Source organism: Agelaius tricolor, unplaced genomic scaffold (assembly GCF_023055355.1).
Source record: "Agelaius tricolor isolate 1412-34295 unplaced genomic scaffold, bAgeTri1.0.p SCAF_14, whole genome shotgun sequence".
Classification (NCBI taxonomy): domain Eukaryota; kingdom Metazoa; phylum Chordata; class Aves; order Passeriformes; family Icteridae; genus Agelaius; species Agelaius tricolor.
In genome coordinates this window covers 13,348,555-13,364,023 of record NW_027269274.1, presented here as the reverse complement: position 1 = coordinate 13,364,023, position 15,469 = coordinate 13,348,555, and the positions used below count along the sequence as shown (strand labels likewise).

The following is a 15,469-nucleotide window of genomic DNA, read 5'->3' as shown; positions in this document are numbered from 1 at the left end:
GGAGGATACAACTTTCTACTTTATTATGATGATCTCCTCTTAATGTCAGTTTCTTTTAAAACTGTCTCTATGTTGAATTATATTTGTGTACAGGAAGATGGAATTACTTCACAGTTCAGGTGTGATACCATATCTGAGGAGAAAACAATCCTTTTCTTGGATGTGTTAGTATTTAACAAATGTCATGGTGCTTTTTTGATACCTTGTAGAGAAGCTGCCAAATAATATCAGTTAATAAGCCCTCAATCAGTTGAATCAATTGGCAGTGTAAACCCAGTTCCTCTAGTTTCTTTCCTTTACACTTTGTTTTTTACTATGTTTATGCTTTTATTATTACAGCAGCTAAAGTGCCTGTTTAGATTAATTTAATGTATAATTGCTTGTTCTGTTTTGTTGTTTTCCAGCTCCCTCAGGCACAAAAGGTAAAATATTTTAATCCAATCCTAGTCATTCCAAGTAGTCACCAGTGCTTCACGTTTCCATGGTGGTGTGGGTGTGGTACAGGTGGCGATCAGTGAAACTCTTCACTGTCACAGGGCTCTGAGCCGGCCCTGGAGGGTGCCTGGCTTTGAGCCCAGCTTGAGGTACCTGCTGAGAGCAGCTCTTCAAACACATCAGCTGTTTCACATGCCAGGCATCCAGTAGCCTTCGTCTTGCAAGCAGCAGGGAGGCTGTTTTATCAACAATTTGAAATAATAGTAGGGATTAAAAAAAAAAAACAAAACCCAACCCACTCTGTTACTCCATGTGAAACATTTCTGGGTCTGTTGTAGAGACTGCAGAAGCCATGGCATAGCTGGTACCCTTTCACTGCTCCCCACTGTGTCTACCAACACACCCCTGAACACATTCAGCATTTGACTTCTCTAGCAGGTTGCATAATTTCCATACAATGTGCTCTTGCCTTTAAAATACTTCTGCATCGATATTGTGTCACCAGAGCCAGGACAAAGCTAAGAATTCCTTGATGCCTGTTGCATCATCCTTATGTATTTCACAAACATAATCAAGGCTTCCAGAAACTAGAAAATCTAGCTGTTGGTTTGTGCTTTTGGTAAAAAAGTATTAAAATGATAAAAAGGAATAGAATATGCTGGGCAATTGCAACACTCACTTGTCCAAGTCATTCTTATTGTTCTTGGTAAAGCACCTTCAATAAGAAATGTCACAGCAATTAGTCAGTTTGACACCACTGTTAGTAACATTCATGGATGATGATGAAAGTTCAGTTTTTAATGAAGGCTATAAGTGAAGTGATCTTTCACTTAATAGCTTTTGAAGAATGGTGAGAGCATCCACAGAGTGTAGACCTTCACTAATGTATCTCAGACTTTTTAGCTTAAAAACCAAGAAATATGAGGATGGGAGGCTTTATTTTTATGACACAACATGTATTTGAAATTTTCGTGCTCATGGAGCTCAGAAAATTCAATTTCAAGCCTGCAGGTTACATGCTATTTTATGACACTGAACTATGTCCATAGTTTGTTCATGCTTTGATAGCTGCAGAACATGGTACCAAAAGATGTTGGTTTGGTTTTGTTTTGTTTTGTTTTTCCTTCTTGAAAAAAAGTTTCAAGAAATATTTTGTGTACAGCTTTCTGGAAGAGTAGAAGGACAAAAAGATTGGCTAGACTAGCTAACTTTGGCTTTTTCATTTTCACCTGCTTGTCTAAATGTTTGTGCCAAATGCTTCTCTTAACAGTTTGCAGAAAGAAGAGAGAGTCAGACTGTGAGGTGCTGGTGCAGAAAGTACAACCAGTCAGGCTGTTTGTCAGCTTGGTGCATGTGGGGCTGTATTGCCTGTTCTGATGGCCACAATTCTGAGCTATTGAACCATATTCTGGTACAAATTACTCAAGTTTGCTGTTAGCAAATGCAATTTTTTTCAAATAAATGGTCAAAATTGCAAATTTTAATGTTTTTGCCCCTAGATAAAACAATTGCAGAGCTAAAGCCAGATATTTTAAAATGCACTCACAGCTATAGTCTAATTGATGTGTATTTTGTGCAGTGAAAAAGGAGAGGGGTGGGAAGGAAGGAATGGGATGGGGAAGGGGGCAGGTACCAGTAATCCTCCAGGGCTTTTGATAACTTCAGGCAAGAAATATTGCCTTTCAAATAAGTGTGGCCTGGAAGCTTATGAACAGACCAAGAGAATCTCTCTGGCTCTCTGCAAGGTGAAGGGAAGCAGCACAGGGCTGGTGCATGCCTTTATGAATGACTTAGTCACTGTTTTGCCATATGGTGTCTGAACTTGTACTGTATTTTTGTTGGAATCTGTGTATCATCTTGCAAATGTTTTCTCTATAAACATTTCAAACAGTCATGTCTCTCTAAACATGTTCACTTTAATCTTTGAGTGATCTGAAAGAAAAATGTGGCATTTCAAGTTTACCTTTGCTATTTCATATCTATTATAAATAGTTCACCATCTTGATGAAATGTGTTTTCTCTTATATGTGGGACACTTTGGCTTCAGACTTTTCAGTGTTTAGTCAGTGCTCTATGGTCATTAGCTATTGATTTTGAAGACCTATAGGTTTTAAACTGTCTACAGCAGTTAAATAACAATTAAACCTGTTTCTCTTATGCTGTCTGCTCTTAGTCAAACTGGTGCAAATTCAGAATTGGAGAGCAGGTGAAATGAATAATGATGAGTTTAAGGTGGATATGTCTGTTGCACCATGATATTTGTCTTGGAAAGTTCTTTGTGATCCACCCTATACTTAAAACAGAAAATACCACAAAACCAAATCAAACCAACCCCTCACCCAGCCAGCCAAAAAACCACCAACCAAAACCTCACCAGTTTCAGGCAGCAGAGACCTTGATTTAGTATGGTTATGCTACCTTCAGAACAAAATATGTGTAGGAAGAGTTAATGTATCTAAAAGGAAGAACTGCTACCAGACAAATGAAACAAATTCATATGAATTTTACTTGTCCTCTATGTTTCTTTTATGTTTCTTTTATGCATGTTTTTAAGTAGCTATCCCACAGGGCTGTGAAAATATCAGTGAGACAAAATAACAACTGAAATTTACCACTTTTCAAATTTGTTCATTTTGATTTCCAAAATGACCTTTATCTTTGAAACAGTTATGTTAAACAGCTTTTTGTATGCACTGAAGAGCAAAAGCCATTTTTCCTTAATAGTTCAAAAAGGTGTTTTGTTTCCTAGTAGGAAAGCTTTACTTGCTTTTTTGAGCAAACACAGCAGGATTCAAAAGCTTTTGCCCTACTCCTGCTGTGATGTTTTGTTCTACTTAGCTTGAGTGAAAAGGTAGAAGTGAATAAATTAGGCACACAAATCAGAAGCAGAGAGTTGTGTTTAGGAGCACTTAAGAATTTTTTTAATGATTCTCTCATGAATGGAGCCACATTTCCTCCATACAGAAATGTTTTAATGATATTTATTGCCCAAAAGTTCCTGACAGCTTTCTTCTCTCTTTCTGTGTAACCCTTAACTTCTGTAAGTAGTGCTGTGCCCTCCTCATATCTTGATGCTATCATCTTTCAGCCTTTTGGGAGGATCATTTATCATCCCCTGCATCATTTATCTTATACTTTGAAGAGTTGAATTAACTGTCACTGGGAATAGAAAATAGAAAATTTGGAAAGCTTTAGTTTCACTGAAGTGCATGACTAGTGATTTTAGCACTTTTGTAAAATTACAACATTGAAGTGGAATCTAATGGAGTACAAAATAATCATAAAGTAAACAGTCTGACTTAGTATTCCTTTGGATCTATTTCCTCCTCGTGAGATGCTATTGTCTTTGTTTTGTAATGTATATTTGGTATCTTTTCAGAAAACCACGTTAAAATTTTCACTTTTATGTTAATTGCAATCTTTAAATTTCAAATTTCCCTCTCACATTCCTCAACAAGCAAACTTACTTGTAATAACATTTTTGAATCAGCAATTTACAAACTCCAAGTAACTATTTTACAATATAAGGGATTTTTTTTCATTTGCTCTATGTGTCAAACACAGAAACATCTCTTTAAGACACTTGCACAGGTTCCTCTATTGTCCCAGACCATCACTTGAGTCTATGCCAAAATAATAGACATTCCTTATTCTTTTAGTCCATAGAAAACAGAAATTCCAATTCTCAGGCTTCCAGCCTGCCTCATGACTCTGACCAGCACATAAAAGTGCAGTGGTCACAGAAGACAACATACTGTGGAGCAAATCTATACAGAGCAGGTCAAGGAAGAAGGACAGGGTGGGTTGGGCAGGTGTGTCAGGAATTCTGAACAACTCACTGTAACTCTTCTTGGCTATGCACTCTCAAGGAAGATATTTCAGAGATGTTTCTCAAATTCCTCTTTCTGAACACCTCAGAAAGTGTTTATATTCTTTCCTGTATATGTGTGGTTTAATTCTGGTTTAATTCTGGAGCCTGCCATATTCTTTGCCCTGAGATGGATGCTAGTGCTGGGTGTGAGGCTAAACTCTGAAGTGGCTTAATCTAAGAGGATGAGTTCTATTTGCTTTTTGGGAAGATCTGTTGGGGGTTGTTCTGAGGGGGGTAACTTGTGTACAGCAAGGAATTGAATGGAAAAATGTTGTAGTTAAATCTATTCCTAAAGGGAATTTTTCCTCCAGTTAAAAAATTATTATCACTAGGCATTAGAAATCTGTACCTTTTTCAGACAGCAAGTTCTATTTCTTTATTCTAAACAACCAAGAGACAATTAGCCTGGGAAGGCATTTTTTCCTCATTTGAGAATGATTTGCTTTCAAAGGTTTGTTATTTTTTGCTTAGCATTTTATGAAACAGAGTGTCCATAGCCCTTGAGTAGCTGCCCACCTAAAACTGTTACCACCATGTCTTTCCAGTAGAAGAACATCCTGGGGCAAATCACTGATGCTCTCTCCTACATTCATGGTTTTAGACTAGGTAGTAACTGCATTATGATGAGCAGTGACTCAGTAAAACATTGTCAATACAGGTCCCTGCTCATCCAGTTATTTGCTGACTCCACTTATGGAAGTGGTCAGCAACCTGTTCATGTGCCAAACAAATAAAAAATCAAACAAGCTGGATTATACAGTGGAATTCTATAGAAATGAGTGCAGCAGCCAGTTCTAGTTGCTACTTGTAGATAACAAAATTACAAGGCAGACACTCTTGCCTGCTTCCATAGTTTTGAGAGTTAATGAGCAGTCCTTTCATAAATTCCCAGGAACTCCAGACTGTGAGGTTTTTATTTTTCTCCATGTAAAAAACTCACTCTAAAACTCTGCTGGAAGTCCCTTGGCTTTATCCTATCCATTGAATTGTTTTTAGTAAGATCTTGAAAGTGAGCAGACTCATAAATTAATGCTGTCCTGGTACTTGACAAAAACATGATGTCAGAGAAAACCACCCAGGGCAATCATAGAGAATCTTGATGTGCTCCAAAATGTCACCTCAGAATCAGCAGAATGCTTTTCCACTTCCTGGGCTGCTCTCCCCACAAATCATGTCAGCGTGCTTGGCTCTACTCCTCTGGCCAAAGAGTGGAAATTCCTGCATTGCTTTGGCTGTATTTGAGTTTCAAGTGCAACCTTTGAACCCACAGTCTTTTGTCAAGTTTTGGTTTTTTTTTTTCTTGTTTGTTTAATAACTTGCTGTTCCTTGATAGATCAAAGATTATAATAGGGTTAGATAGAATTATCTCTTCTTGCCAACAAAGAAAACAAAAAAAAAAAAATAAGGAAATATCATAATTTCGTTCCACCTCATATCCCTGGTGATTTCTTATCAGATTTAAACCTTCTTGATTCTAAACCCCATTTGTGTTCCTGTCTAATGTCTGCAAACATTCCTTCTCACCATGAGATAGTGCCTCAGGAAATATACTTGTTTCAGAAACTTAAAATCCTTCTGAAGAAGGCTGGGAGATGCAGGACACGTAATTTTCTAGATTTTGTTTGTCTGATTTGTTCATGTGGAATATGCTTCATAAGGAATCTTTATCATAATGTAGGAATTGTTTTCTGAGAATGTGGGGAGCCAATTGCTATTGCTTCATTATAAGAAAACCTTTGTAAACACAAACAAAGCAAAAAAAAAATGTCAAAAGTTGTAAAAAGAAAAGAAAAAAGAGATTAGAAGTTCTACTTGAGTGCAGAAAAGATGATAGAGATGTAGGAGTGACAGGAGAATGTCACAGTCACAATTGGGCTGTCACCTACAGCATTGCTCAGCAAGATCGTCCCTGCTGCTGCACCCAACTGGCTGAGCACGGGTGCAGCAAAGCAGAATTTGTGTTCTACAAAATCTCCACTTGAGCTCATGACTGTCTGTGTCACACTTTCAAATGTTGGATGAACCTCTTCAGCTTTAATATCTGTCCCTGGGGACAGAAAGGGTTGAACAATGACTCCACTCCCTGCTTGAGCTGTGTTTCTCAGGCTGCTGGGGAAGATGGGCAGGCACAGAGCACAGAGCAGTGCTGGTCTGGAGCACCCCAGGCAGGCTCTGCCTCAGGACAGCTTCATCTGACCAGGGAGGAGACAATCTGAGCCCTCTCACTGCCCTGTGGCCAGTGATAAACACCCTGCATCTTTCCCTTGAATGGAACCAAGACCTGTTTGCTCCCTAAACTGGAAAACTGCATTGAAACCCGATGTGCAGAATGAACTAATGCTTCATGGCACCTCTGAGGGCAGCTGGAGCCAAGTGCTCCTGGGATCCTGACTGGCTGTCATCCTTTGTGCTGCTGAGTGAGCTGGGATCTCGTCTGGACCAGAACAAACCTCACACAGCTCATGGCCTTGTGCTGAGAGAAAACAGCCTGAGGCCACTGAGGCAGAGCTGGCAGTGGATGTGGAGCACAGCTGCAGCTCCCTTGCTGCTGCTCCTGCTGCCTCCACAGCCTCCCCAGCCCTGTCTGTGCCATGGCAGGCTGCAGTGGGGAGAGGATGGGGCTGCTTTCCTGCCTGGAGGGGCTGGCATGGGCAGAGCTGGGGCACCTCTGGGCTGGGCTGCACTGACTGCAGGTCCAACTGCATCGCTGTATTTGGGTGAACTGTCTTATCTCATTGAAAATGGAAATAATGACATTGAAAAGTGCAATCACGTGTTTGTAATTGTCCCTTAGTTCTCAGAGATAGTGTTTCTTTTTCAAATATAGCTTGCTGATGATCAGGGATTGGTGTTGATGACAACTGTTGCCATGCCAGTATTTAGTAAGCAAAATGAGACTGTAAGTACTCAGATTATTTCTCTCATGTGATAATGCTGTGACTGATGTGAAGTTGCTTTCTAATAAGTTTAGCCAACTCTTAATTTTTTTTCCTTATTTTGTCTGCAGTTAGAATCTCTTTATTAGCATAAAAAAGTGGACAAATAATCCCAAATACCTATGCTCTGTAAGCCATGGTAAAATGATTAAACCCTATATTTGAGGGAAAATCTCAGATGACACCAGGCCTTATGGCTTGCTTTCTTCTGTATTGCTTTTTTTGTAGTAAATAGTCTATATAATTTTCCTCTTTGCTCTGATATAATTCAAAATTTAATTAGTTTTATGTCTATTCATCTATTTATCTTTAGTAATTCAACAGATTGTTGAAGAAACTTAAGTGTACTTTCCCCTTAATGCTTCATCTTCCTCTTTTGTTTATCAAATGGTAGGAGAAATTGGGAAAGACAGGAGTAACATTTTTAACAGTAGTTTTTAATTTTAAACCTATTTGCATGTGAAAGATTTCAGCAGAGGGACTCACCAGCTATCCAAACCTAGCATGCCTTTTCTATGTGAATTGTAAATAAGTCAGAAAGGAGCAATATTATTGATTTAATTACTGCTTGATCAGCTGAATTGTACCAGTGTCTGCCTTCCCCACTTTTAAAATAATTTTTCTGTCATCTATTCAATTTCACAGTGTAGCTGCAAGGTGAAATAGGTGGTGAGAATGTTTATTATCATTGTGGTTCTGAGTGCATCTTTTATTGTTCTTTCAGAGGTCTAAAGGGATTCTCCTGGGAGTAGTTGGCACAGATGTTCCAGTTAAAGAGCTTTTAAAAACTATTCCAAAATACAAGGTAATACACAAATGGTGTATGTATCATTTATATTCAGTATAATGCCTCAAATATAACACAATTCATTTAATGTGTTGTTATTGTTTATGCTTACATAGCACCATTATTTCATCCATTTTCCTCAGGAATTTTACCTCTGTAGTGTCTGAGATCAGGTGCCATTTTTAAAACCCAAGTTCAAGTATGGCCTGATTTTCACATTTTTGTGGATCAGGGGGTAATATTAAAATACTGCCCACATTTTGTGGTCTAGAGGGTCTAGGATTAAATGCTGTCCATATTAAAATCAATATAATTATAAAATCAATGAAGTTATCAAACTATGAAATACAGCCTGAATACAAGTCAAAACAACCAAAAGAATCATACTGAAAAACTGCAGAACTTTTAATGAAAACCTATCTTCAATGTGGCTTTAGGCTTCCTGTTGGTGTGTAATTCTTCCTGTCCCAATTCTGTGTCTCCTGGAATTAAAGTGGCACATGGCAAGAACTTAAACAAGTTCCTGCTTAACCAGACTTTAGTGCTTTCTTCTCTCCTACCCAGTATCTGCTAAATATTTTCCTCCACTTAATTTTCCAAAGTCAGTGACAACTCTACAGTAAGTCTTGAAATCAACTATCACAAAAATTTTCAAAATCTGAACCGCTATATCTCTTGTGAAATTTTGCATTCAGTAAAAGCAGGCTTCAGGCAAACACAAGATGTAATTAATTTTCATTTCAATTTGATGCAGTACATAAGTATTTCACTACTTCTCCACGTCTGAAATGTTTTACTATAGTACTCTTCTATTCACACATGAAAATTAAATTAGTATTTTCCCATTTATACCTAGTGGATTCTTTTGCATGATTAACAAGCATGTAACACAGTATTGTAGACAGCCTTTGCTAAAGAGGCCAGCCCCTGGAATAGCACCTGTACTGAGCATAAATTTCTATATCATACAAATTGTCTCTTCATTGTTTGCCATGTTCTCATTTAGTGGTTTCTAAGAGGGTGGAGAAAGAAACTGACTTTTAAGTGCCTTCCAATATTCTCACATAAAAATTCCTCCTATCAATTTTAATTCTAATTTGAATAAATTAGGGTTTACCGAATGATTTCCTGGATGAATATACAGTAACTGGAAAGTTTAAATTAAACAAGAGATTGATAAAATGGTGCATAAAAAGGAATGGCAATATTATTGGTAAGGTGAATTGGAGTGAATTCCTTTGACCTGGATCCCACAGGGCAGGGGCTGTGCAAGCCCAGCACAGAAAGGGCCCTGTCCAGGGCTATGGGGAGAGGCAGCAGGTGCCTCCACACTGGTATCAGAGCACAGTGACAGAGACATTGCTGCTCAGAATAAATGACAGGGAACTCAGGGCACTGACCAACAAAGCTTGCTAACAGCAATGTTAAAAAACTGTTACACTTCTGTGCATGCAGAAGTACTGAATCAGTAGAAGGTAAAAGAGAAAGGAGCAAAATTTGCTCCTTTGCTTAATTTGGAGCAATGGACACAATCTTTGGAGCTGCCAGTAAGGAGCTGTGGGGAGAGCAAGTTTCATTTGTAGCGAGAAGGAAGAACAATGTTGTGGTACCTGCAGAAATAAAAGCTTGGCTGTTCATGGGTGGATAGGAAAAGCCAACTAACAGTGATGTTACTCCTAAATAATCTGTGAGATTTGGACATAGTCTGAATATGAGAATCTAAAAAGAGTGGGAGGCCCAAATAATGAGTATTGGAACAGAGTGAGACTGATTCAGAAAAGAAGTTTTTTAAGAACTAGTTTTCTGTGGAAGGTAATATATGATCCTTTTGCTGAATATTAGATTTTTATTTGAAGGTATGTTTTATATTGCAGGATGTACTGCAAGAGAGGATTATTACCAATATCATGCAATGCAGTTGGGTTAGTGAGATCACTTGAGTTATAACTTCCAGTCCCACATGCCCTAAGCAAAGACTCTGCAATTGCAAGACCATAATCACCCCTGGGAGCCATTCCTGCAGGGGCAACACGTGACCAAAAATTCACACAGGAATATAAAATGATAGTTGAAAATAGAAGTCTGCTGGCCTGGAATTCTCTCAGCTTGGATGAGGTGGATTTTATGCTGAGGAAGATGAACAACAGCAATAAGCTGTTTTCAGCAGTTGTTACCTTGACTAAACATCCCCAGATGTCAGTGGCAGTTCCTCCTGAGTGAGCTGGGGTTGGGTTTGGTAATACTTGACTTCCATGTGACATTTTACAACAGTTAGGAAAAGGTTTCTTTGTTTCTGAATCTGTGATTTAGAGACAGAATTCCAGGTTGAAAGTGGCAGTGCTGCTGTAAATGGTAGCATCACTCAGGTACTGCAGAGGCTGTGCAGTTTCACACATTGCACAGAACAGGACAAAATGCTGCCCTCAGATCCAGGCCTCAAACAGGCAAATGCTTTTTTCCTGTGAAAAATACCACCCACATTTGTTTCCTTACCTGACTTCCATTGCCTGGATGTCATTCTGCAGTTATCAACACAGACAATAACACTTGAGATCTGATATTTAGCCAACAGCTCGTTCCCTTGTCACACCATAATAGTTAAAATATGTCCACTGTTATTATTTGGTTATCCCTCCTTTATGAAGAGATGCCAAGAACATATCACCTTCTATTGCTCTCACTGAAGTTTATTGCTCTAGGAAAACCACTAATTTATGAAACAATCTTCTGTGTGGCAGATAGAGCTGACCATATACAACCATTCACACAGAGACACTGTAAATTAACCTGGAATGTTTTACCTGTGACCTTGCCATAAGATCATAGTCTGGTTTATGTTTCCAGAAAATCACAGAAACCAATAAACTCAATCTCCCTTTTGCCTCTTAGAAAGGATTCTGACTTTCCTTGCTCGAGTTGCTTTGTGTCAGACAAATTCCTAAAGACCCACTTCAGCAAAGCATTTAAGAATGCACTCAAATTAAATAAAAGATTTGGTAGTGAGAACTGTAAATATCAAAGCAAGATAGTGCTGGACTTTCAAGTTCCCTTCTTTTTTTTCTTTTTTTTGGGGTATTTAATACCTCAGTGTACTCTCAGTGTATTGAGATGCTTAAATAAAAATACACAGGAGATTATATTTTTTTGGGGTATTTAATACCTCAGTGTACTCTCAGTGTATTGAGATGCTTAAATAAAAATACACAGGAGATTATATTGTCTGAAGAACTGAAAAAAATGGGTAAAGAAGAATAGGAAGACACTCTCTGCATGGCAAAAGATACATAGTGAATCTGTAGAAAAAGTCTACATTAGCAGCAAGCTTGTGCTAAGAAGGGATGTTTGAATGACCACATGAAGGATTTAAAGGCAGAGTTGTTGCATTCAGTGGATGCAATCAGCTGTGTAATAAGCATATTGTTAAATAAGCCAGTATTTTTATTTAAATAAGTACAATGCTAAATTTGGGCACTGTTAGGCCTCATCAAGCATCTCATTGCTCTCAAGGAATCTCCCACAGTTCCAATCAGTACAAAGATGAAAACTTAGAGGAAATTCTTCAGCAGAGATAGCTGCCTTCTGGGGCTCCAGCTGAACTGGAATTAGCAGAGAGCCTTTGAGATGGGAAGGTGTAAATATCACATGTGACAGGTCACTGTTGCTCACTGCAGCTGTGCTTTCCTTATCTTTGAGCTAAGTGGTTCTTGAACAACAAGTGAAGAAAGCTGTGCTCTCCTGGGAATGGGGAATTTATAATATCCCTGTATCTCTTTGCCCTGGCCCATGTTCTGAGTGCCACATACTATGGCATCTCACATGTAGCTATATTTTTTATGTATATATATAATAATTAATTGACTCTATCACACACAGGAGCAAGTGCCCTGGATAGCAGAGCTGTGGGACAGTGTAAAATCCTGCTCTGTGCTGAATTCATCACGTGGCAGGTTCTCATTTGCACAAAATGTCAAGGATCTTTGCTTATGTGTTACAGCAAAGCCCTGTGTGGATAAGGGCTGGGAATGCCAGGTGCCCTGGATAGCCAAATTATTGCCTGATTTTTTTAAGGGTTTACTGGAGACCATGCTAATCAGTGTTTCTTTCTCATTTACTTCTGCAGTTAGGAATTCATGGATACGCTTTTGCAATTACAAACAATGGATATATTTTGACTCACCCAGAACTCAGGCCTTTGGTAAGAATGCTGTTTATTGATCTGTTTTATTTAGCTGTATGTGTTGCATCTGTTTTTTTTTTTCCAAGTGTGAATAGTCTTCATTAAAAATTAAGTACAATGGAGCAGATACTTTATATTGTTTCATAACCCATCATAGTTCTTACCTCTGGAAACAACACTTAACATGAAAAAAACCCTAGGAAAATAAATATACAACTTGCTTCTGCAAAAGATGCAGACCTCCATTACTGCAAAAGAGCAAAGCCAAAAATTGCTATAATTATGTTCATTTTACATTGAAATGGAACGTCAGAATGCTCTAGTGCTCTGTAATAACCCCTATTTGTCATGCTAAAGTGTTAAAGTTAATTCAATATATGTGCAGAAATTTCAAAAAAGCATGTTTTTAAGCAAAATAGGAGCACTAGGGATTTTCTGTAGTAAAAGAGAAATAGCAGCAATTTTTACCTTTAGTTCCCCCTTATCATCTTGTTTGCACTAATCACAGCAAGAAAAATAAAGTCACTGTTTTGCAAATGTTTATCAAGTTAACACCCCAGAGGACTGGTGCATTCCTGGTTGCATCATTGTTTAGGAACAGCCCTGCCAAGTGTTCCATCACCACTGGCTCCCAGCAAAGTGCTGGCATTAATGGTCCCACTGCTGTGGCCACATGGCTGCCACATGTGTTTCTCATGCAGGATCTCCAATGTCCAATTTCAACAATATTTCAGTAGAAAACAGAAATATTAACCGGTTGGATGATTTAATTTGAAAATAAAATTATTGACAAGCGTGATTTATTAAGTCGTTAGCATATCTGAGGTCTTCACCAAACAAAAGAAGTTTTCTTTCTAAGATATGGGCTAGGAATTACACACTAAATAAACATTTATATTTGCACTTAGTTTGGTTTTTAATTGGAGTAGAACTTAGGAAAAGTGCAACAAGGATGTTTCGATGGGTAAATCTGACATCCCAGGTTTGCAAGCCACAGGACTGTATTTAAATGAAACTTCTCTCTCTACATCACAAGAGTTTGATAACTCTTGTCTTTGCTGTAGTGTCCTTGTCTCTTTGGGCAAATTATTTATTTCAAAGTTATTAGTATTTATTCAGTGTATAATAGATATTTTATAAAAGAGAAGGTAATGAGGTCAAGGAAATGTGGATAGCTCTAAGGCTGACAGAGGGTCTTACCTGCTCCCTAATTTCTGATGTTTTGCTTTAGTGAGGCAAAAGGTTGTTTGCTGTAACTGTCCCTCACCAAGGGTACATCTTGAAGGCACTTACTTCATTACCTTATACAATGGAATCTCTTTTTAAAATCAAAATGTTGGTCAGGAGCCCATAAGCTGTCAGCTGGGGGAACTCATTGTGATATATTCATGGTCTGTGCATTTCAGGTTTTTTGGAAGAGTCATTTTTACCTCTGGGTTCTGTCACGGAGGGTAATGAGAGTCTTCTGTTGACTTCAGTGGAGTTTTTGAGAGTGAAGTGATTGCTGGCCTGGGCCCTTGGTTTAATATTGCAGGCCAAATCCTGACACCATTGCCATATTTGTGACAATAATTATGTGAAAATAGGCCATAGATCTGGAATTAGATAGTTCACTAAAGATACTCTCAAAAATTATTTCTGTCGTAGATTTACATTCAAGTCTCATTGATTACTGACTTGATCCACTCTGGTTTATCTTGTTGTTATATTTTCCAGCAGTGATGTAAAACTAGAATATTACTGAATTCCTGAGTTCCTAACCTCATATCTATTAGTTCTGGAGCTGATGTACTGCTTTTTAAGGAACTATCTTCTGGGACACAGAGCAGAGAGGCAGGATAGCAAACAGCACAGGATGCTTCCTGCTGCACCAGATTTTTATCTAACACTGAGCAGTGTATGTGATCATTAAGCTGGCTGCATTTTTGTGCTGATTTTACTATTGGGTTTATATTTAAAAATGTTTTTCTGGGAGACTTATTCTCTTGATTCTTCTGCTGTTTTTTTGAATAAACTTGGCTTTCGGTGAGGCTGACAGGCTGGGTGCTGGTGGTTGGGTTGCAGGAAGGAGAGGAAGGTGTTCCCTGAATCCTCAGCTGCTGCTGGATTCTTCTCCTGGTTTTTTGCATAAACTTGGCTTTTGGTGGGGCTGATGGGTTGGGTGCTCACGGTTGGGTGGCAGAAGGAGAGGAAGGCGCTCCTTGAATCCTGAGCTGCTGCTGGATTTTTCTGCTGGCTTTTTTGATAAACTTGGCTTTCGGTGAGGCTGGCGGGTTGGGCGCTCATGGCTGGGCTGCAGGGAGGAAGGTGCTCCCTGAATCCTGAGCTGCTGCTGGATTCCTCTGCTGGATTTTAGAATCAACTTGGCTTTTGGTGAGGCTGATGGGTTGGATGCTCATGGTTGGGTTCCAGGGAAGAGAGGAAGGCGCTCCCTGAATCCTGAGCTGTTGCTGGATTCTTCTTTTGGTTTTTTTGAATAAACTTGACTTTTGGTGGGGCTGATGGGTTTGGGTGCTCGTGGTTGGGCGGCAGGAAGGAGAGGAAGGTGCTCCCTGAGTCCTGACCGGCTGCTGGAGCAGTCCCAGCCCCCAGCTCTGCCTCTGAGCTTCCACCGGCCACCGTCCCACAGAGGGGCCGGGAAGAACCTTTGGGTTCCGTTCCTCACACGACACGAGCCGGGCGATGAGTCGCGACAGAGGAGCCGATAAAGCGGGGCCGCGGCTCCCTGGCACCGGCCCCGGGGACACGGGCAGGTGCCGGCGGCTGCAGTGCGGGGCCTTGGCCGGCAGGTGGCGCCGCAGCTCCGCGCAGGCCGATCCCGCCCCGGGCAGCGCCCGCCGCCCTCGCGGCCTTTCTTTCTCAGCAGGGTCGTGCCCCGTTTCCCTATTTTTCCTTTCTTCCTTTTTATTTTCATATTTTATTTTTATTTTTGTTACATAGCTGAAGAGCATCCATTGCACATTTTCCCGTATTATGCCCTTTTAAAGTCTCCTTTCCTACCAAAATCACCCCAGTGGGAACGCCATAGACTATATCTGATGAGAAAAAAGCCTTTTTTTAAAATTCTGCTTTAATACATCAGAATGCCTCTATATGCTGAGTTTGACTAAGAGTCTATATTTTTACAGAGTGCTATTTTATTTTCCACGAGAGAATATTTTCAGTTGTGTGATGTAATTTGTAATTTTATATTCTCTTGAAAACCTCGACCTACTGGTAATTTAAAAAGTAATAAATTGTTTGGGAGTTCAAAACTGAATTTT

At 39.4% G+C, this 15,469-nt stretch overlaps 1 protein-coding gene across 4 annotated transcripts in view; it reads left to right on the top strand.

The window, feature by feature from the left end:
* Window positions 1-15,469, top strand: part of CACNA2D3 (calcium voltage-gated channel auxiliary subunit alpha2delta 3) — a 385,811-nt gene that overhangs the window by 272,631 nt on the left and 97,711 nt on the right. For 3 of the 4 annotated variants that reach the window (XR_011681184.1, XM_071439767.1, XM_071439769.1), the window contains 4 exons: window positions 405-422; window positions 7,134-7,205; window positions 7,967-8,047; window positions 12,150-12,224. Coding sequence is in view for 3 of the 4 variants with exons in the window: in XM_071439767.1 (XP_071295868.1) it covers window positions 405-422; window positions 7,134-7,205; window positions 7,967-8,047; window positions 12,150-12,224 (246 nt within the window). In the remaining variant the exon portion in view is untranslated. The remainder of the gene's footprint in view (window positions 1-404; window positions 423-7,133; window positions 7,206-7,966; window positions 8,048-12,149; window positions 12,225-15,469) is intronic. The other variant, XM_071439768.1, reaches the window with a different exon arrangement.